The sequence below is a fragment of the Anolis sagrei genome, chromosome 6, assembly GCF_037176765.1.
Source record: "Anolis sagrei isolate rAnoSag1 chromosome 6, rAnoSag1.mat, whole genome shotgun sequence".
NCBI lineage: Eukaryota > Metazoa > Chordata > Lepidosauria > Squamata > Dactyloidae > Anolis > Anolis sagrei.
The window spans coordinates 77,494,240-77,518,320 of NC_090026.1; the positions used below are offsets into that span (position 1 = coordinate 77,494,240).

At 41.1% G+C, this 24,081-nt stretch overlaps 1 protein-coding gene across 1 annotated transcript in view; it reads right to left on the reverse strand.

Annotated features, from left to right (window-relative positions):
* The window catches only part of CDCP1 (CUB domain containing protein 1), a 53,902-nt gene extending 30,280 nt beyond the window's left edge, over window positions 1-23,622 (reverse strand). The window contains exon 1 of the mRNA XM_060781781.2: window positions 23,445-23,622. Coding sequence (XP_060637764.2) covers window positions 23,445-23,517 — 73 coding nt within the window. The 5' untranslated portion in view covers window positions 23,518-23,622. The remainder of the gene's footprint in view (window positions 1-23,444) is intronic.
* Between the last annotated feature and the right edge of the window lie 459 nt (window positions 23,623-24,081).

Below are 24,081 nucleotides of genomic sequence, written 5' to 3' on the forward strand. Positions count from 1 at the left end.
GGGGCCAGAGTCTATTCAAGTTTAAGATAGATTATCACAGTCTTTATTTACATTCAAGATTCTGTTCCCGTTTTTAACTTTTTTAAAAAAAGACAAGATGCCAAAATGCTTGAAATCTCTGCTACAAATAACTTCAGCAATAACATATACATAAGGGGCCATGGTGGCGCAGTGGGTCAAACTGATGAGCTGCTGAACTTGCTGACCAAAAAATCAGCAGTTCGAATATGTGGGACGGGGTGAGCTCCCATTGTTAGCCACAGCTTCTGCCAACCTAGCAGTTCAAAAACATGCAAATGTGAGTAGATAAATAGGCACCGCTCCGGCAGGAAGGTAATAGCACTCCATGTAGTCATGTCGGCCACATGACCTAGGAGGCATCTGCAGACAATGCTAGCTCATTGGATTAGAAATGCAGATGAGCACCACCCCTCAGTCAGACTGGACTAGACTTAATGTCAAAGAAAAACCTTTACTAATATCATATGCCCAAAATGGGAAAGATCACCTCCAATCAAGAGCTGTTCAATAGGGAGAATACAGATGCTATAAGATTTGTAGGTACTGTAGGATATATTCAAGAGCCAGCATGGTGTAATGGTTTGAATATTGGGCTATGGCATTAGAAACCAGGGTTCAAATCCTCATTCACCCATGGAAATCCACTGGATGACCTTAGGCAAGTCACATACTCTTGGTCTCAGAGTTAGGCAAAAATAACCCAGCTCTGAATAAATCTTGCCTAGAAAATCCTGTGACAGGGTCACTTTAAGGTTGCCACAAGCTAGAAATACTTGGAGGTGCACACAACAATGATGTCATGAGAAGGGCAATAGCAAACCTTCTCCATGTATTCATTGACTAAGAAAACACTATAAAACTATAGTACTGTGAGAATTATTTTATTTACATTTTAAAGCATAAAACTTATTATGCCCACCTGTTGTCTTTAGAACAAAAGTTAGCAATTAATTTCATTAGGCAAATAGGGAGTTCTGCTTAACTCCCATTCTCCTGGATGTTTTCCTGCTCTTACTTCCTTGCATCTGCTTTTTCAGCAAGAGGGATCTTCCCTCTCCATAGTAGGAATAAATTTGAATACAAATACAACTGCAGAAAAGGAGTTGAACAGGTTTTTTTTTTCTGAATTCCCTCTATTTATCCCAAATATAAAACTTTACATGAGGGACCATTGCTCTGAGTGGGGATTACAGTAGGTCTGGGGTGGAACAAAAATAATGTGCCAAAAAACTAAAGGACTTCTCTCCTTATTGTATACCAGGAAGTAGAGGAGATGCCATCAAGTCAGAACTTTGGAGCATAAGGACAGGATCTCACTGACCAGACCTAGAAGCACCCCAAAGTTCTGGCATATCACATTTTAATTATGAATAGAGACATTAGACATTACTATTAGTATTGAGGGCCCCATATAAGACTACTTAGTCTAGAATCATCAATTACAAGTTGAGCATCCCTTACCTAGAATTGCAAAAGACTCAAAAGACACTTGGGAGGCTGAGATAGAGACACCTTTGCTTTCTCATGGTTCAGTATATACAAAGGCACCAAATCCCATCTGATCTTGAAAATTAATCAGGGTCAGCTCTGGTTAGTACTTGGATACGAGACTGCCAATAAATACCAAGTGCTGGAGGCTATATTTCAGTGGAAGGAACTGGCAAAACCAGCTCTGAGTATTCCTTGCCTAGGAAATCCCTAGGAAATGAATGATCTTGACCTAAGTTGACCAGACACAACACATTAAGCCAGTGGTTCTCAACCTCCCTAATGCTGCAATCTCTTAATACAGTTCCGCATGTTGTGGTGACCCCCAACCAGCAAATTATTTTCATGACAACTTCACAACTGTAATTTTGCTACTGTTATGAAGCATAATGTAAATATCTGACATGCGGGATGTATTTTCATTCACTGGACCATATTTGGCACAAATACCCGATACACCCAAATTTGAACACTGGTGGCATTGGGTGGGGGATTGATTTTGTCATTTGGGAGTTGTAGTTGCTGGGATTTATAGTTGACCTACAATCAAAGAGCATTCCAAGCTCCACCAACGATGGAATTGAACCAAACTTGGCACACAGAATTCCCATGACCAACAGAAAATACTGGAAGGGTTTGAAGGGCATTGACCTTGAGTTTTGGAGTTGTAGTTCACCTACATCCCGACTCAAACAATAATGGATCTGGACCAAATTTGGCATGACAATCAATATGCCCAAATGTGAACTCTGCTGGAGTTTGGGGAAAATAGACCTTGACAATGGGAGTTGTAGTTACTGGGATTTATAGTTCACCTACAATCAAAGAGCATTCTGAACCCCACCAAGGTTAGAATTGGGCCAAACTTCCCACATAGAATCTCCATGACCAACAGAAAATACTGTGTCTTTGGCAACCCCTCTGACACCCTTTGCGACCCCTCCAGGGGTCCCGACCCCCAAGTTGAGAAATACTGCATTAAGCTATCCAAAAATTGTGACAAAAGGGAATACATTATAACAATTTAAAGCCACAACACAAACTCACTACCCATTTTTTGTTAAAAAAATTTAGGTGACATTTCCAGATTTGTCCTACTTAAGGAAACCATGGTAGTTTAGGAGGTTAGGTCAGAGTCCACAGTCCTCATATCTCCAATGCTCTTCTACTACCATCCCATCTCAACAGGTTCTGTTGCCTGAGGCAGCTGCCTCACTTTCCCCAATGGCATACCTTACAATTACTATTCATATCCTAGTCAAGCCCAGGCAAACGTCCCTGTGGAAATGAGTGACTGGCGCTTCCTAAGAACCAAGATACACAGAAATAATAGACATGAAGCAGAGATGCCTGATTTATGAGCTGGGAGACATGCCCAGAATAGGGAAATTCCATTCTACATATATGACTGATGCTTGGAACATGACAGGAAGAAAGCTATGGGATGGAAATTTTTTAAATGTATAGATAGAAGCATTTTATTCACAAGCTGCTTTATAACAATACAGGAATACCAAAATTACAGAGTGTAGATGTATATTAAACAGTAACTGAGCAATTCAAAACCATATCTAATGAATTGCAGACTTAAACCCAATGAACTCTGGCCAGCAAGAGAACAAACATGAAGAAAGTTTCTCTAAGAGCAGTAGGAAAAAAGGTGAAGCAGCTGAGAGATGGATATTCAAGAAATAGCTTTTTCTTCCTTTCGCTTTTGTGAAAGCTTCTCCGATTGCTTCTGTTATGTATTCTCCCAGTAGCATTAGACACACCCTATGTGGAAGGAAGGTGTTTCCTGGTGTGTTTTGCTCAAAACAAGTTTCAAAGCAAGAGGTGCCAGATACATCCCATTGTGTTTTCCAGGCTAGCACTTGCTTCTCTGTCCGAGTGTGCAAAGTACAATCTGATAACTTGCCCATCTAACAATCATCCATTTATTCAGCCTGCACTCTTTAGTGGGCCTAAGCTGGAGTCTCCATGGGCCCAACACCGAAGCTATTTTTTGCCATTTCTCTTTCTTTCTCCATCCGCCGGTTTTTTGATTGCATGGTTTGATGAATTTGAAATGCAGAATTGTATGGAATTCCAACACCTGTAAGTACTTGCCCAACTGTGAGTTTTTTTCCTTCCTGATCACTTCTAAGAATGTGAGCAAAGCAATTTTAGTTGTATGTCCTTCTTCACTAGGTCTTAGATTAACTGACCCAAGAATTAATTCGTGCCATTTATTCTACACTACATCAATAGGAATATAGTAATAATAATATAATAATTTTATTTTTAATAATAATATAACAATAATAACATAATAATATAATTAAGTAATAATATAATCATTATTATTATTTTGTTTTTAGATTGTTTTTATACTGTTTTATACTGTTTATACTGTTTTATATTGTTATTATTATATTGCCAGATAATTGTGTATCTATGTTTTTGATGTGGGCACCATGGGGCGCCGATTTGTTAGCCGTCCTGAGTCCCTCTGCAGAGGTTGAGATAGAACGGGATATAAAAGCCCGTAATAAATTAATAAATAAATCATTTTTATACCCCGCCTCCATCCCCCCAAAGGGACTCGGGGCGGCTTACAGAGGGACAAGCCCAAGGATTACAAATAAAACAGACACAGTAAAAGCAATCAATAACAACAAATAATAAAAACATTAAAATCAATTAACATCATAAAAACAATACCCTGGCTAGCCAACTTAAAATTGAGTTCGGGCACAGACTAAGTACAATGATTCCTTGGAAGAGCTGAGGGAAAGTGTCATAGTCAGGATAGGGGCCAACTGAAGTGCCGGAACTTAGATAAGCTCAGGATAATTCTAGATTTTAGATCAAGAGAGGCAAGACTAGTAACAGTTTTCCACTTTGGTAAGAGCTCACCTGGACCACTGTGTCCTGTTCTGGGTACCACAATTCAAGAAGGATATTGATCAGAGGGGTTCAGAAAAGGGCAATCAAAATAGTGAAATGTCTATGAGAAGCAACTTAGGGTTGCCTTTGGGTATCTCTTAGGGCTGCATTTCTCAACCTGGAGGTCAGGACCCCTGGGAGTGTCGCAAGGGGATGTCAGAGGGGTTGCCAAAGACCACCAGAAAACACAGTATTTTCTGTTGATCATGGGGGTTCTGTGTGGGAAGTTTGGGGTTCAGAATATTCTTTGAATGTAGGTGAACTATAAATCCCAGCAACCACAACTGCCAAGTGTCAAGATCTATTTTCCCCAAACTCCACCAGTGTTCACATTTGCGCATATTGAGTATTCGTGCCTACTTTGGTCCAGATCCATCATTGTTTGAGTCCACAGTGCTCTCTAGATGTAGGTAAAATACAACTCAAACTCAAGGTCAATGCCCACCAAACCCTTCCAGTATTTTCTTTGACAGAGTCACAATGTTATGGCCAGGGCAATATTGCCAAAAGTCTAATGGCGGTAGAATTGAACATCTGACCAGGCTTTGGCACTCAGTCAGAAAAGTAACAAACTAAAGCCCTACAATTAGAAGTATACTAACCCTCCAAACAAATGCAACGGAAATGGTTGCAATACTTGAATCACTTTCAAACAAGGGAAGAGATATTGTGAAATCTTGTTCTGTGTGAGTGCATGTACACACAAACTTTCATGAGGTTAAGAAGACTTCTCAAATGCAGTTAGCTGAGACAGAACTACTGCACTTATTGAAAGTCTTGAATTTGAATTCAACTTCCAGAAAACCTACAAAACCATAAGAAAAAAAATCAAAACTTATATTAGTGCAGTAACTTTTTAAGGAAAACTGGTGGAATTCCATGCTACACCATGAAGGAGAGAGCCAAAGTGGTAAAGAGGTTGAGTGTCTGACTACAACTCTAGCAGATCAAGGTCTGAATCCTCACTTGGCCCACTAGATGACCTTGGGCAAGTCATGCTCGCTCCGCTTCAGAGGAAGGCCATGGAAAATTTCCCAAGAAAATTCTATGATAATTTTGGCTTAAGGACACTGTAAGTTGGGAACAACTACCCATCCATGGCATTGGTCACCTTGGTGGATGATCTATGAAGAGAGCTAGACAGGGGGAGTTTGTCCCTGCTGGTTCTCCTAGACCTCTCACCACTTTTGATACCATCAACCATGGTATCCTTCTGGGCTCTCTTTCTGGGATGGGGCTTGGCACTGTTCTGCAGTGGCTCCGGTCCTTCCTGGAAGGGTGGACCCAGATGGTGAAGCTGGGGGGACTCCTGTTCGACTCCCTGGCCGGTGGCCTGTGGGCTCTCTCAGGGTTCAATTCTGTCTCCCATGCTGTTTAACATTTACATGAAACCGCTGCAAGAGATCATCCGGAGTTTTGGAGTTCGGTGTCAAATTTATGTAGATGACACTGAACTCTATTACTCCTTTCCAGCTAATGCCAAGGATGCTGTTCTGATCCTGAACTGGTGCCTGTCATCAGTAATGGACTGGATGAGGGCCAACAAGCTGAAACTAAATCCAGACAAGACAGACGTACTCCTGGTCAGTCATAAGGCAGATCAGGATGTGGGATTACAGCCTGTGTTGGATGGGGTCACACTCCCCCTGAAGACACAGGTCCGCAGCCTGGCGGTGATCCAGGACTCATCACTGACCCTGGAACCCCAGGTGTTAGCAATGGCCAGGAGCGCCTTCGACAGTTAAAACATGTGCACCAGTTGCACCCATACCTTGAGATGCCTGGCTTGGCCATGATAGTCCACACCTTAGTCACATCCAGTTTGGACTACTGCAACGCTCTCTACATGGGGCTGCCTTTAAAGATAGTTCGGAAGCTTCAAATGGTCCAGAGATTAGCAGCCAGGTTACTAACTGGAGCACCATTCAGGGAGAGAACCTCTTCCGAGCTAAATACAAAGTGCTGGTTCTTACCTTTAAAGCCCTAAACGGCTTAGGTCAAGACTCTATGACAAACCGCATCTCCCTCTATAGACCAACTCAGACACTGCAGTCATCAGAGGATGTTCCCCTCTCAATCCCACCCCCGTCCCAAGCACAGTTGGTGGGAACGAGAGAAAGGGCCTTCTCCGTGGCTGCCCCCCACCTCTGGAACTCCCTTCCTAAGGAGGTAAAGGTAAAGATGGCCCCCTCCCTACCCGCTTTCCACATACCTTTGCTCACTGGCTTACAAGGAGGAGGAATAGTAGTTGGTAATATTATCATTCTACCTCTGATTAATAGTTGCCATCCGTATCCATCCCCTGCTCACCCCACCAGCTCAATAGATATGAGCAATGATTAATCGATTTGCCCCAAGGAAATGGGAAATTGTTTCCATTTGATGTTTTGCCTTATGTCTGTTATAACATGCTGTGCTTTTAATTTAATTTTAGTTTGTTAAGTTATAATTCGTATTTATATGTTGGATTGCATAAATTTGGTTAGTATGGATGTATTGTTGTTGTATTCGGGCATTTAATGTTTGCCTTTTATGTTTGGAATCCGCCCTGAGACCCTTTGGGGAGACAGAGTGGAATATAAATAAGGTTTTATTCTTATTCTTATTCTTATTTATCCAGGTGCTTTCATTTGCATTATTAAAAATTCAACAGGTAAGATGCAAATTATGTTGGTATCAAAGTCATACACCAACTAAAATGAAAAGTCTTACAAGAGTAGGCTTGTTTACTGCATTCGAAGAATGAAAAAAGATCAAATTAACTACAAACTTCCAACCATGGACATGCAATCTTTCCTACATGATAGAAAAAATCTTCTCTGTGCAGCAACACTTAATACACACAAAACAGAAAGGCACAGCCAAGAACAAGGAAGTGATTGGCCCAACCTAAACAAATGAGCCAGGCCAAAGGGTTTCTGTTTGCTCTGGTAAATAAAACATTTGCAGTCAGGCTACAAAACAGAACTGAGCCTTCAAAGAAACTCATCAGCCGAAAGGAAGCACAGAGTTCCCACATCTTATGAATTCTCTATCAGATTGATTAGATGCTTTTATGCATGAGGAATGCTGTGGGTGGCATGTTTCAATGGTTTCTTCTTTCAGCCTAAGCCTTTCCAGATGTGTTTACTTATAACTCACATAATCCCCGGTGGGTATGCTATATATTTAGAGCAGGGGTCCTCAAACTAAGGCCCGGGGGCCAGATACGGCCCTCCAAGGTCATTTACCTGGCCCTCAATCAGGGTCAACCTAAGTCTGAAACGACTTGAAAGCACACAACAACAACAACAACAACAACAATCCTATCTCATCAGCCAAAAGCAGGCTCACACTTCCCATTGAAATACTAATAAGTTTATATTTGTTAAAATTGTGCTTCATTTTAATTATTGTATTGTTTTTTAAGTGTTTTTTGCACTACAAATAAGATATGTGCAGTGTGCATAGGAATTCATTCATTTTTTTTTTCAATTTATAATCTGGCCCTCCAACAGTTTGAGGGACTGTGACCTGTCCCTCTGTTTTAAAAGTTTGAGGACCCCTGATTTAGAGCTTTGCACCTGAACAAGTCAGACCAAAGTTGTTTGCGCTGCTAACTTTGTAAAGATGCTTGATAAGCATGCAGCCAATGGGTGCCCCTAAAATAGTTCTTGAAGGGAAATGACAGGGAGAAGCAGGAGAAACATCCTATTTTTTAGATTGCAAAATTATATTATAAAATTATAGTGTATAGTTCAATTCTATGGAATCCTCGAATTTGCAAATCAGGGAATTTCCAGGTGAAGAGCTCTAGTGCAGTTTTCCAAACCATGTGCCAGATGCAGTGTGTAGGTGTGTCACGCAAACATAATGAGAAATCACAAAAATCTTGGATTTTTAAAATCATATATTTTAAAAATATAAATGAAAGGTTGTCATAAGATATGTTGTGCCCCCATACATTTTGTTATCACAATGTGTCTGTGTCCATATCTCTTAGGAGGGATATGGGGACTGCAGTGGCGCTACAGGCTAAGCCTCTGAGCTACTGAACTTGCTGACTGGAAGGTTGGTGGTTCGAATCTGTGGGATGGAGTAAGTTCCCACTGTTAGCCCCAGCTTCTTCCAACCTAGCAGTTCAAAAACATGCAAATGTGAGTAGATCAATAGGTAACACCTTGGCGGGAAGGTAAATGGCGATCCATGCAGTTATGCCAGCCACATGACCTAGGAGGTGTCTACGGACAACGCAGGCTCTTTGGCTTAGAAATGGAAATGAGCATCACCCCCAGAGCAGGAGATGAAAGGGGAAGCCTTTACCTTTATCTGTATGTCGTTGTTCTAGGCATTTAATGTTTATCTTTGTGTCTGTATATTCTGGAATCGGCCCTGAGTCCCCTCATGAAGATAGGGTGGAATACAAATTATTATTATTATTATTATTATTAGTTTAACCTCCGGTTTACTAGTAAAACTGAATTACTGTGTTGGGAAATGATGCATGTCTCAAAAATGTGCCACCAACATGAAATGTTTGGAAAGCTGTAAATCTGATTTCCACAGGATAAAATTATGACATCAGTTAATGTGGAATCATAGTGTTATAATTGTGCAGTGTGGAAAGTCCCACTGACTGGTCAGAATGATCAGAATCCACATGCACTCTACTAAACTAACCTAGCAATTACTACTCTTTCTCTCTAAATCTGGGACCATTTGTAGCCCAAATCTTTTTTTATACCTCCCAAAGACCAAATAACATCCCAAAGCTCAAATACAATTTTTTTTTAAAAAAATTACTTCCTAATTTCCCCCTGAATGGCTGAAAGAATTATCCAAACCACTACAAAAAGACAATACGTTGGTTCAATTACACTCCAAAAAAACCTATGAAATACACTGATAGGAAAACAGTCATCATTCAACCAAAAAACAAAACTAGAAGTGATGTGACACTTAATCCCATGTGATCCAATTTGTAACTGTAAAGTGTTGGAAGGCATCCTTAATAAGATAACTGGGTTATTTGGAAGGATGCACTGGTACAATTGATGTTGAAGTGATTCAAAGTGTATTAACGACAGCTAAAATGTCAATAGCTATGTATTGGGGAAAAGGAAAGAGACTCCATCTTTTAGGTTGATTCACCAAAAACTTGAATATATAGCTGTAGTGCTTAACCTAGAAACTAATTAAACTAATGTGAAATATACGAATGTGGAATTTAGATGCATGAAAATCTATTTACAAGAATTTTGAAAAGATGATTTTGAAAAAGATATAAATTTTTATTTGCTGTTTACTTTAGCTCCTCTATTTCTCCTCTTGTGGTTAACATTTTTTAAAAAAAAAAATCTTACAAATATTTCCAACAGGCAAAAACTGAAGCAAAACAATATTTGATTACTGGATGGCAGTAGGACAAATAAAGCATATGTAAAATACTATTGAAATACTTTATTCAAATAAATATCTTGGAAATGTTTATAATGGAATAGCAAACAGAAGATAGCTTAGCAGCATATATTGTCTTACTAATTCTCTAAATGTGGAGAAATAAAGTACTGAAAGTCACTAGCATATTAATTCCTGCATGCCCAGAGAGTTCTGCATTACGTATGCACATGTGCACTTCCAAGGGACAGCACTGAAAAGTTAATTATACCTCTGGGTAATTTCAATTTGACTGGTTTTATATCCATATTCATTATGCTGGCAATCATGTTAATGAATCACTGCATTTCCTAAAATGGAAAAATCTTCCACAGAGATCTTTTCAGTCACCGAGATCTTTTCATCCCATATCACCACTACTCAAAATACAACCAAATGACAGCTTTATCTATCATGAGAATATGCCATTGAAAAGAATGTCACCATTTTTGCAATTCCATACATGTTCAAATGGAAGTGAACCCATCAAACCCAGTGAAAGTCACTAAGAATGCAGCTACACTGTAGAATTAATGTACAAGGGTTATCCAGAAAATAAGGTTACAAGTCACATAGCTCTTGAGGGGTATTTTCTCGGAGGAAGTTGGTATCACCGTTGTGTAGTGGGAAGCCAGCAATGCGAACGAGCAGTGCCAGTCGTCAGTAGCTCATCGACTGATGTTGTGGGGAAGGTTAGAGATTAGCGTCTTCATTCTGTTTCCCTCCAAGTGTGAAGTTAACACTGTAATCTGCTACCTAAATGCTAAGAGCATGAACAGAGCTGTGATTCATCGCAAAATCATTTCAGTTTATGGAGAAGACATAATGTCAAGCAAGTGACAAAATGGGTACAGAATATATTGTGAGGCCATGAAGAAACTTCACAGAGCCATCCAAAACAAATGTTGTGGGATGCTGATGGCAGGAGTCTGTCTCCTTCATGACAATGAGTATCCGCACACTGCTAATTCAACACCTGGAGTTCTTGACTTCATTTGGTTGGGATGTTTTAAGCCACCCCTCTCACAACCCTGATATCACACCCAGTGACTATAATCTGTTTACTAAATTGAAGGAACACCTGGATAGAAAACACTTTTCAAACAACAACAAGGTGCAAATCGAAGTGACAACCCGACTGAAAAAGGCTGAGGGAAACTTCTATGACATAGGCATCAAAACTCGTCCCATGGATGACAAAATGTATTGAACTGAATGGTGACTATGTGAAAAAATAATGTAATACCTATGCTACAATCAGGTCCGTAGCCAGGATTTTGTTTCGGGGGGGCTGAGTTTGGTTCGGGGGGGGGGGGGCTGAGTCTGAGTGAAAGAGGGTCTACCCTAGCAAACCTTTTGTATCGTTACCCCAATACCCCCATGCATATGGGATATATTGAGCATGGTGATCAGATCATGATATGAATAAACATAACAGTTTAAATAATGCACCAGTAAGGCCTTCTCACGGACCACCATCAGAATTTCGGGGGGGGGGGGGGCTGAAACCCCCAAGCCCCCCCCCCCCCCCAATGGCTACATGCCTGGCTACAATCCATGTAAGTTTTATTAAAATATATTAATTCTTTGAATTTTTAAAAATCTTGTCACCTTATTTTCCGGATAACCCCCATAGTGTGAGACGCTTCAATTCCCATTGCATTCTAAATTAATGGGTGATCATCAGACTAATCCTCTTGGACCCAATGTACTGAAAAATTATCTTCGGTCTAATCCAACATAGTCTTGGGGACTGCCTTACATTGCAACAAGACTGATATTATTATCTCTTGAACATGATGATGATGATTACTATTATTATTAAGTGTACTAGGACAGGAATATAAAGCCTAAGAAGCCCAGTTGTTAATTCCGCCCTTAGTAGATCTGTTGAATCTTTGGAAACATGGTTATTTTCTTATTTAAATTCAGTTAATTGGATCTATTGTGCTTGGGATTAGCAACTGAACGGAATTCAAGAGATGCATAGAGTGACATTCTTAGTACAGTAAGAGTTCCTCAGTTGCATAATATTTTGTAGCCCTCAATGTGTGTCTCTTTCTGGAGTTGAGTAATTTAATCTGACATTTGAATTTTGGCGAATGTAAACTCTTGTGAGTTATAGAGTGGTACTATTAAGTTTGTTTAATTTTTACTAGCTAATTTGTTCGCTTCTAATCCATTGCAAACCTAAATTGAGGTGAGTGGGAATGTAAATGAATACGTTTCCCAAACCTTTGTAATATTGTTATTTTGCTGCCTTTTGAGCAGCTGTTCTTTGTCAACTCCGTGCAAAATCCAGACCAACTTAGCCTACTAAACCAGTTCCACGGGGTTTCATATTTTCAGTCGTAGATGGGGATTAAACTCTTTTATATGTGAATGTGGCCCGAAGTACTATATTCTCCTTTCCAGCTTTGCTTGAAACATTAGCTAAAACTAAGGATAGATATTCTACTGATATTTCTTTTGGATCCTTGTTTTTTTTTTCTTCGTCAGGAACGACTTGAGAAACTGCAAGTCGCTTCTCATGTGAGAGAATTGGCCGTCTGCAAGGACGTTGCCCAGGGGACACCTGGATGTTTTTGATGTTTTACCATCCTTGTGGGAGGCTTCTCTTATGTCCCCGCATGGGGAGCTAGAGCTGACAGAGGGAGCTCATCCACATTCTCCCCAGATTTGAACCTCCAAGCTAAACACACCCAGCTCTCCAAGTCAATCCCCATAAGGCTTTATTTCCAGTTCTTTGATCATCTTGGTCACTCTTCTCTGGACACATTCCAGCATGTCAATATCCTTCTTGGTGTGATGAACAGAATTGGTCACATTAATCTCAAGAATATTGCCAATTCTCAGGTCCATCCTGAGTGCATCCAAGGCTGCTATCCAATGCCTAATTTAGCACTAGAACCTTCAGGGAACACTTGATATCTATGGGTGCATCTGCACTATAGAATTAATGCACTTTGTCTCTACTTGAACTGTTGTAGCTAAATGCTATGGAATTCTTAGAGTTGTAGATTGGTGAGGTACTAGCACACTCTGGCAGAGAAAGCTAAAGACCTAGTAAAACTACAGTTCCTATAATTCCATGGCATTGAGCCATGGCAATTTTTTATTTACTAGCCGTTCCTTGCCAGGCGTTGCTGTGGCCCAGTCTGTGTGTGTGTATGCATATATGTGAGTGTATATATTTGTGTATATGTGTATATATGTGTGTGTTTGTGTATATACATGGTTTTGCACATGCACTGTAATGTATTTTTTGTTTTTTGGCTTTTTAAGTTCTTTCTGCTGTGTTTTTCAGTGTTTTTATGAGTGATGGTCACTTGTTAGCCTGATAGATGTATTGTGTCCAAATTTGGTGTCAATTCATCCAGTGGTTTTTGGGTTATGTTAATCCCACAAATGTCAATAAAGAGAAAGACACACAAGCCAGGTAAGAGTGCAACAGTTTGCTTTTGACTGAACTTACTGGAGATGGCAATATTATGCCCATTCTCTCCCAGCAGCTTTCATTGGGTGGAAACTGCTATTGCACTTTGAACCCAATTTGCAACAATTGAAGCAAGCAGAGGAGAAAGGAAGAAAGTAGAAGATGGAGAGAAACTGGAATATTTTAAAGTAGCTGAAAAGGGGGAACAACACAGGATTGATAGGGAATATCTTAGCCAAAACAGGACATTTGGAGGGTATGCTTTTATAAATTGCTATCATGTTGCACTGAAAAGAAAATGAACAGTGAAGCTTTTCTCCTCTTCATGGAAAATCAACACTCGAGCACGTCCCCTGGAATTGTATAGTAATACCTTGAAGTGGTAATCCTACAAACACACACCTGGGAATGAGGCCCAGTGAACCAAGTACTACTTAATTTCAAGTAAACATCACAGGAAAGCAAACAAAAAAAATGTAGTACTTAATACAATACATAATTTATAGAAATCACTGCAAAAAATAAAAGTGGTGGCCACTAGGCTTAAAATGTCTATGAAGGGGAATTACGTAATACACAGCAGATTGTGTTGTTGAAGGCTTTCATGGCTGGAATCACTGGGTTGCTTTGAGATTTCCAGCCTATTGAAATCCACAAGCATGTGGACAGTTTCAACAGAAAGGATGAAACCATGAAAATGAACAAAATCTGGTTCTCAGTATTTAAAAAACAACCTGTAAAATCAGGACAGTAAATAAAGAACAAAACTCAAAAACAGGGGAATTCCAGACAGGGAACAATCTGGACCAGCTAATACCTCTCAACAAAGAATTCCCCCCAGGCAGGAAGCAGACAGGCTTTGAAGCTGCAAGGCCATTCAATGCTAATCAAGGTGGCCAATTGCCTGTCACAGATGCGAGTGAAACATCAGGCGAGAATGCTTCTGGAAGATGGCCATACAGCCCGGAAAACTCTCAGCAACAGAGCAAATTAATCTGAGAAGGCTATTAGCCATGGTTTATTTTAAGAATTCCTATGTTGCCTCTGGAGCCAAAGTCTCTTTAATGCCTTTTGAAAGAGTGAGAAGTTAAAGCTATAAAACACAAAATGCAGCCAATTAAAACAATGTAAAATAGCCACAGTGTAAACTAGTTATGATATTACAGCATGAGGTTGGACCTACATTCAGCTAAAAGCAGCCTCTAGCAGTGAGATTTAAAGTCTATTTGCAAACTGGAAGACAGTTGTGTATATAAGTATTAAGGAATATCTGAAAGCTGGGTTCACAACAAACAGGACATTATTTTTATGCTCACCTTCCTATCAGGTCTTACATAAACCACAGGTCTACAGCTGATCTTACAAGCAGGGCAAGTTTGGTGATAATTGGAAAGATGCAGGTCGTCCTTCAAATAACCCAGTCTAAGCCATTTACATTCAACTTTCAGGATCATGAGCAAGATCCCACTAAATAATTGTGAAGATCAACACAGAGGAGGGCTACAACTCTTATGTCCTGTTTGTGGGCTTCTAAGAATATCTGGCACATCAGTGTGGGAAACGAGATGTCAGATTCTGGTCTGAACCAGCAAGGCTTAGGAGACTCTCTGCGGACAAGATCCAGAAGCTTTGGGCAAGATAAGTCACATCCTTTGGGAATTTTTAGGAAGAACAGTTCAAGGTTTAATCACAATGCCGTCTGGGTTATTTAGTCAACGTTTAGCTATGCTGCTCCTGGAACACAAAACCACATTCTAAACAATGGAGCCTATCCCTTATCAAGCTTAAAATCCTCATAATCACTCACACCTTTACATTTTTTTAGAACAGTGCACATTCCATTTTTTCCCATTTTCAACTCTACAATATTTTTACTAACAGGAACAAAGTGCTCCATAACTTCAAAAATAGCCTTATCAAAGATGATTAAAGTTTGGCTGAGTTGCTTTGTTTAGCTTTGTGGACATACAGAAATATCAGGCTTTGCTGAACCACTCTTATCAGTGAAAAGGCTTTGGGTTTTGATGAAAGACCCTTTCGCAGATGTCCATAATAGGCTTAACTACTATTACAGCAGTGTTCCCAGCATGATGAATATTTGTAACATCAGAGCACAGCGATGGCCATTTCCTGCCCTTTTCTGACTGTGCAACTTGCTTAGTAACATGGGTTGCATGTTGCAAGAAGACTCTTGTCTCGCTTTTTGGAACAGGATTAAAGAAAAATGAAAAAAGTTCAGTAGGTGGCATTGAGTCTAAATATTCTGGGAGAAAATATCTAGATTCTTCAGTACATAAATGTGGGTGAACTATTTTTGCTTGGAGATAACATCACAAATTGTTAATGAGTTCAAATAAAACAATTATATAGACAGTTCCCGAGTTGTGAACAACATAGGTTCTGTAGGTTTGTTCTCAAATTGAATTTGTTTGCAAGTCGGAAAACGTGCATTTTAAGTGTAAATTGAGCCATATCTCTATCTATCTATACACACACACACACACACTTTAGATAGCATAGTTATCCAATTCACAGCACAATTCAAAGTGCTGGTCTTAACCTTTAAAGCCCTAAATGGTTCTGGCCCAGACTACCTGTCTGAACATATCTCCTGTTATGAACCATCATGAAACTTAAGATCATCTGGAGAGGCCCTGCTCTCGACCCTACCGACATCACAAACGCAATTGGTGGGGACGAGGGACAGGGCCTTCTCATCAGTGGCACCCCGCCTGTGGAACACTCTCCCCAGAGACATCAGAATGGCCACCTCCCTCCTGACTTTTAGAAGCAAAATCAAGACCTGGCTTTGGGACCAAGCGTTCGATTACTGAGCAGCATGTAAAAGATGATTTTAACACTTATGGAGATGATTTGACCCGGACGGGATTTTAGACTCTGATTTTAATAGGCAAATGTTAATCAATTGTTTTAATTATTGTTTTAATATTTTTAATTTTTAATGTATTGTTGATTGTTTTATTCTGATGACACCATATGGTGTTTGTGAGGCTGCCCTGAGTCCCCCCTCGGGGGTGAGAAGGGAGGGGTATAAATATAGGAAATAAATAAATAAATAAATAGCTTGTTTTGCTGTCTGTGTCCCTGTTCAGAAGATTTCAACTCACTTTCTGTCCTTGTGATAATTGGATTTTGTAAAATTTGGCTTATTGTGGAAACAAGGATTGGTGAGAAAGTTTTAGTTGACACCTTTCCCCCTATGATAATTCTTTCAAGAGTGAGTTTCCTTTCCCAGAGGTATATTTCTCTCACTTCTTGTTGTTTCTTAATGATTTGTTTGTAAGCTCATTTGAAACTCGGGGACTACCTGTTCATTTCTACATATTTTCTTTAATTGATAGTTCATGGCAACTCCAACAAACATAGCATGTATGTGCATCCATCCAAGCCACTGCATGTATAAAAACATTTTGTCAAGGATTTTAAGGGCAATAGCAAAGAGGCTACAGTCTTCCATATATTTCAGGATGACAACCTCATCATCCTTAATCATTGGCCTGATGGCTGAAGCTGATGGATGCTGGGGTCCTGCCTCATCTAGAAATTTTCCTCCTAACACGGCAGTTTGTTACTGTATTTCCTTCATGTTTTTTCTGACTTCACTGTCATTGGGTTTTCTTCACAGAAGTTATACAATGGAGATTTTCCATTACCCTCTGAGGCTGAGGGAGTATGATTATCCCAAGGTTACGCATTAGATTTCCATGGGTGAGCAAATGCTTGAACCATGGCCTCCAAGAGCCCTAGTCCAGCACTAAAAACCCTACATCTTGCTGGTCTCTCAATAAACGCTTCTCTCTAATAAAGAGGATATGGCCAGTGGCCACTGAACCCATGAAGCCCCACTTGTATGTTGACATCAGATCCTCAAGAGACTAGTTCAACAGCATGGAATCATCCTAGGTGAATTAAGAAGTCTATGAAGAACATCACCAAATTTGGACAACACACATCTCTTACTCTAAAAATGTGGCTTCTTTAAACCTGCCTGCAATTCCACACACAACTGGAGTTCACTCATCTATATAAATAAAAATGCAATGTTCGTTTGTGGGATTAACATAACTCAAAAACCACTGGACGAATTGACATCAAATTTGGACACAATACACCTATCAGGCCAACGAGTGGCCATCACTCATATAAACAGTGAAAAAACAGCAGAAGAGACTTAAAAAGCCAAAAAAAAATAAAAAACGCATTACACCTCATGTGCAAAACCACATATATATTTGCAAATACACATATATGCACAAATAAAACACATATACACAGACTAGGCCACAGCAACGTATGGCAGGGGATGGCTAGTCACAAATAAAATCAGTTTCACAGCTTCTCTTAATGGCAAAACCTAAGACACTAGCACATGGCTCAGAGCAAAGAAGACAACTTCCTATAATGACTTGAGTGAACAAATAGAGCTAGCAACCATGTGGATTTTCAACCACCTCATACACTCTAACGTCTCCGAGCCTGTAGATTTACAGACTGCTCAACCCATCTTGTCCAACTAAAAAACAACAACATAAGGACTGATTTAAATTTAAATATCAGTTAAGCACTGAACAGAACAGTCACCGTCTATCTTTCTCCAGCTGCAAGATGGCTCTGCAAATGTGAGGCAGGTTGAGAGTTGCTGTTCAACAACATCCAGATAACCATATAATTCCCACCACTGATTTAGGGAAAAAGCAGAAGACACTATTCTTCTGTTTCCTATGCATCATGGACCGATGATGGTGATGGTGAAGCAACAACTTGAGCAATCAAACATCTACAGGCAATGGTAGGAAGGTATTTCAATCAAATGAGAAGCTAAAGGTTGTTTCATATAGAAAGAAGAACAAAAAAACCCATTATTGTCTCAACAATAAATATTTTCTGTGAATACATGAAGCATCTTTAGTCTAGTTTACCTATCTAGGCAACTGTGGCCAACCAGGTGCTGCAACTTCCACAATTTCTGTTGACTAGGGCTGATAAAAACCATAACACCAAGATTTCTGTAGTACCACAGCTGACCTTCATTACTCTGGGGGAATTCCCTTGCTTTGACTATTAGCAGTTCTCCATAGTCTATATCAAGGGTCCTCAAACTAAGGTCCGGGGGCGGATGCGGCCCTCCAAGGTCATTTACCCGGCCCTCGCTCAGGATCAACCTAAGTCTGAAATGACTTGATAGCACATAGCAACAATCTTATCTCATCAGCCAAAAGCCGGCCCACATTTCCCATTGAAATACTAATACGATTATATTTCTTAATATTGTTCCACGTTTTAATTATTGTATTGTTTTAGTGTTTTTGCACTTCAAATAAGATATGTGCAGTGTGCATAGGAATTCATTCGTGTTTTTTTCAAATTATAATACGGCCCTCCAACAGTTTGAGGGACTGTGACCTGGCCCTCTGTTTAAAAAGTTTGTGGACCCCTGGTCTATATCTTTGTTCTGGAATCATAGAGTTGGAAGAGACAACAAGAACCATTCAGTCCAATTCCCTGCCATGCAGGAAACACACAATCAAAGCATGCCCAACAGATGGCCACCCAGCCTTGATTTAAAACTCTCCAAGGAAGGAGCTTCCACCACACTTGGTTGAACAGCTCTTACAGTCAGGACATTCTTCCTGATATTCAGGTGGATTCTTCCTTTCCTGTAATTTGAACCCACTGACCCAAATCCTAGTCTCTAGGGCAGGAGAAAACAAGCCTGCTCCCTCTTCTAGTCACATATTTAAAAATGGCGATCATGTTTCCTCTCAACTTTTTCTTCTGTTGGCTAACCATAACCAGCTCTTTAAGACGTTCCTCATAAGGCATGGTTTCCAGACCTTTGCTCATTTTGGTGGCCTTCCCTCCCAAACACTGAAGGGCTTTTACCCTGATGAAATGCCATGCCCTCCCATCAGCTGTATTGGAGGGGAGGTATTGGAAGACCCCCTTCAAGGAGAGATTAGGCCCCTGTGAGTCCAAACACATCAAAACAACAGAGCATGTGCCCCTTCCATGCATGTTCTACAGAGATATCAGAACCAATCGCAATACACCATGGCTTCTTACATACCCAGGGTACACCGGAAAATTTTATACCACCCTGATGCTCTCGGACTCTAGCACTACAATAACTTACAGTGTTGCTAGGTTGTGCCCTGCAGCACTCAAAATTTGACGGGTGGTGATTGACTCCACAGGGAAGAACCCAGACTGGAGCAACCTGTTGAAGCTAAGGTGCTCCTGGACTTGTAATGTGCCTCTCCCTCTCCCTTTAGTGCTCTCCTAGTGTTTTGACCCCTCCTAACAGACTCTCCCTCCCACTCAGTCCCACACCTGCTATGTTAACTGTGTCTTTAAACAGTGTTTTTAAAACTATTTTCTAATCTTTTTTTTATGACTGCCTCTCTAGGAACTGTGTTTCTCCTTCCCAGGGCATTTGTGCTGGTCATGGACTATAATAAAGTGTTGCTGTTGTTGATGATATGGCCTTCCTCTGACTGCAAAAATGCCCAAGAGTGGACTTTCTGCATGCATGCCTTCACCAATGTGTGAAAGAAATCCACCCAGATATTGTCATTCAGGATTTGTACCACTGAGAAATTAGATGGGATAATAACAATAAGCAACACAACTTTTGCCCCTGCATTATAAATGTCAGTTCCTAATTGGTTCTGATATTTAAAAAAATGGAAAAGTTTATTAAACTGCAAAAACTTTGTTTTTTGTAGGACATCCTGCAGCATCTTTTGCTAGAGTTTTTCAATGAATATCTCATCCAGCCTCAACCAATTCAACATTTATTTATTTACTCTATTCATACCCTGCCTTTCTCGACCCCGAAGGGGACTCAAGGCGGTTTAATATATAGGCAACTATTCAATGCCTTAAAATAACATACAATTAAAATAAACATTTAAATTAAAATTAGAATTAATGCACATTAAAACATTTAAAAACATTACATTCACTATTAAAATTACCGCATCCACAATTGTAATCCGGGGCCATTCCGGTAGTCATTGCACATATTTCTTATCTATTGTTGCAATACAATTATTCTCCAAAGGCTTGATCCCAAAGCTACATTTTCACTTCTCTTATGAAGGCCAGAAGGGAGGGAGCTGATCTAAAGGCACTGGGGAGGGAGTTCCACAGTTGAGGGGCCACCACTGAGAAGGCCCTGTCTCTCGTCCCCACCAGTTACACTTGTGAAGATTCCTGTGCTGGTCAATGACCGAAATAAATGATTTGATTTGATACACTTGTGAAGAAGGCAGGGCCTTCCGAGATGGTCTCAATCTCCAAGGTGGCTCATAAGGGGAAATACATTCGGACAGGTAAACTGGGCTGGAACCATTTAGGGTTTTATAGGCTAAAGCCAGCACTTTGAATTGTGATCGGTAGCAAACTGGCAGCCAGTGGAACTGACACAACAGGGGGTTTGTACACCGCTCTGGTGAACAACTTGGCTGCTGCCTGTTGAACCATCTGAAGCTTCTGAACAGTAGAGTGTGTTGCAGTAGTCTCTTTGGGATGTAATCAGAGCGTGGTTACATCCCGGATAGACATAGTTTGTGGCAGCTCCAAAAAGGAAGTTTCTGGAATATAACAACTACTTTCAAAGTAAGGACAACACAATTAAACAGGAAATAATACTTTCAAACCATGAACAGAAAAAAATATCAAATTTTGTTTCATAGTGATCTATAAGTAATAACAAAACGTGCAGGGAACCTTCGACTCTACTGATACTGACAGATTCTACTCCCATCATTCCTTTCAGGAATTCCTTTTCTTAGGAAAGGGAAACTTGGGTGTTTTACTCTCCCTTCCTCTGAACTATAGTTGACAGTCCCTATAATTCATTGTCAGTTCCTCATCCAAGAACTAACCAGGTCTGACCTGTTTAACTTCCAAGATCAGACAGGATCTGCTGCCTTGAGGTTATTTAGGCCCAGAACTAAACATCTGAATGACACAAATTTCCCAGTACAAAGATATGAGAAAAAAAACATAACCACATTCATTAGAACTGAGCTCTGCAAGTGCAGCATTTTTCCGAATGAAGCAGAGTGTTTGAGGACCGGGACATCCATAGGGATACAAAGGTGTCTGTTTATAAAGCTATTGTCCTCCCTACTCTGCTATATTCCTGCGAGATGTGGACTATCCACAGATACCACATACAAATCCTAGAACAGTGGTTCTCAACCTGGGGTCCCCAGATATTTTTGGCCTACAACTCCCAGAAATCCTAACAGCCGATAAATTGGCTGAGGTTTCTGGGAGTTGTAGGCCAAAAATATCTGGGGACCCCAGGTTGAGAACCACTGTCCTAGAACGATTCCATCAGCGTTGCCTCCGAAAAATCCTGCAAATCTCTTGGGAAGACAGACGGACAAATGTCAGTGTGCTGAAAGAAGCAAAGACCACCAGCATTGAAGCAATGGTCCTCCACCATCAACTCCGCTGGACCGGCCACGTTGTCCGGATGCCCGACCACTGTCTCTCAAAGCAGTTGCTCTGCTCCAAACTCAAGAACGGAAAACGGAATGTTGGTGGGCAGGAAAAGGGATTTAAACACGGGCTCAAAGCCAACCTTAAAAACTCCTGCATGGACACTGAGAACTGGGAAGCCCTGGCCCTTGAGCACTCCAGCTGGAGGTCAGCTGTGACCAGCAGTGCTGTAGAATTTGAAGAGGCACAAATGGAGGGCGAAAGAGATAAATGTGCCAAGAGTAAGGCGTATCAAGCCAATCCCGACTGGGATCGCCTTCCACCTGGAAACCAATGCCCTCACTGCGGAGAACATGCAGGTCAAGAATAGGGCTCCACAGTCGCCTACGGACCCACCACCAATACACCGATCTTGGAAAGCAATCCTACTTGAACAGCAAGGAATCGCCTACGTAAGTAAGGCAAGACGATGGAACGGATGAGGATTTGAACGAGAGGGCATAGTTTTTTTTAAAAAATATTATTCATTGTTTTTATTTTTCTAAATGTACTGTAATGTTTCTTTTTTGCTTTTTATCAATGTATGTGTTTTATATATGGCATTGAATTGTGCTGACTTTGTATGCCACCCTGAGTCGCCTTCGGGCTGATATGGGCGGGATAGAAATAGTGTCAATATAAATAAATAATAAATAAATTAGAACTAAAACAATCAAAAGCGACAGAGGTGATCAAAAGCCATTCAGTGGAAGAAAAAAATTAGTACAAATTAGTACAAGCCACACAGCTGTATAAAATCCCACATTATCTGCTTTGAACTGGATTATATGGCAGTGCGGACTCAGATAGAATCATAGAATCAAAGAATTGGAAGAGACCTCATGGGCCATCCAGTCCAACCCCCTGCCAAGAAGCAGGAATATTGCATTCAAATCACCCTTGACAGATGGCCATCCAGCCTCTGTTTAAAAGCTTCCAAAGAAGGAGCCTCCACCACACTCCGGGGCAGAGAGTTCCACTGCTGAACGGCTCTCACAGTCAGGAAGATCTTCCTCATGTTCAGATGGAATCTCCTCTCTTGTAGTTTGAAGCCATTACCCAGTTTAACCCAGTTTAAAGCGGATATGGTGGATTTTCTGCCTTGATATTCTGGATTATAAGGCTATCTGGAACGGCTCTTAGTTGCAGTTAGATTCCACAAAATGTCTCATTCATCAAACAGCCAACCTTTTGATCTGAGATCAATGATCCCAAACTGAAAGGCAGGCTTGGCTTGTCCCATTCATTTCAATAGTTAAGCTTGGATCATGGTCATGCCTGTCTCCATCTTCACGTCGTTTTGGAACTTGATGAACTCGCTTTTCCCCGAAGGAAGAAGAGAAAGAAAGTCAGTACCGTGAGCCCTTGAGGTTAAGAGAGCGCACCGCTTGGCTCCGAATCAAAACCAAGGCGTTTCCCGACCGCCTGTCTGCACAGATCGACTCTAACGCAGTTTGACACCCCTTGAACTGCATGGGCTCAAGGCTACAACATCGTGGGAGCTGTAGTTTGAGAAAGTCTGGAGTTTCAAAGGGCGGGGGCCTCCCCAAATCCCAGGATCCCATTGCACTGAGCCAGGGCAACTCAAGGAGGGTCGAAGTGGAGTCATTCCACAGTGGAGAAGGTATTGAAAAACCCCGTTTACCTGCGCCTTGGACGAGGCTCAACCCGGCTGCAACGAGGAAGAAGAGGAAGCTCATCCTCCGCTCCGGAGCCATGGCTGCTCCCCTTCCAAACTCTTCCTGTTGTGTGTGCCTCTCTCTCTCTTTCTCTCTGGGACGAGAGAAAGAGAGAGACCCCGCCCCTCTCGCGCCCAACCCAGCTCCAGGTAAGACCCCGCCTCTTCCTTAACGCTACAGGGAGGGGGAAGACTGAGTTGGATCCTATTGGCCGAGGAGGGGAAGGCCACGCCCCCTCCTGGCCCCTTAATAGATCCTCCGGAATATGGGCGGGGCTTCTTTCTCTACCCAGCGCCCAGGTGAGCGCGAGACTGGAGGGGGGAGGGGCTCTGGAGAGAGGCGTCCCGCGCGGAATTTCCCAAAAGTCACGTGATTCTCTCAAATCTCTTGGAAAAACTGAATGACAAACCTCGTTGCTTTTGGACAGCCCTCCAAACACAAATCAAGGAACATGAAAGGCACTGGAAACTAACTCAACCTGAGGAGTCAGCCATAGCAGAGCACCTGATGAACATCAAGCAAAAAGTGGGCGCTAGAAACAATATCATAGGAAAGCTGACTGGCACAACCTGGGGATCACAACCAGACACAGTGAAGACATCT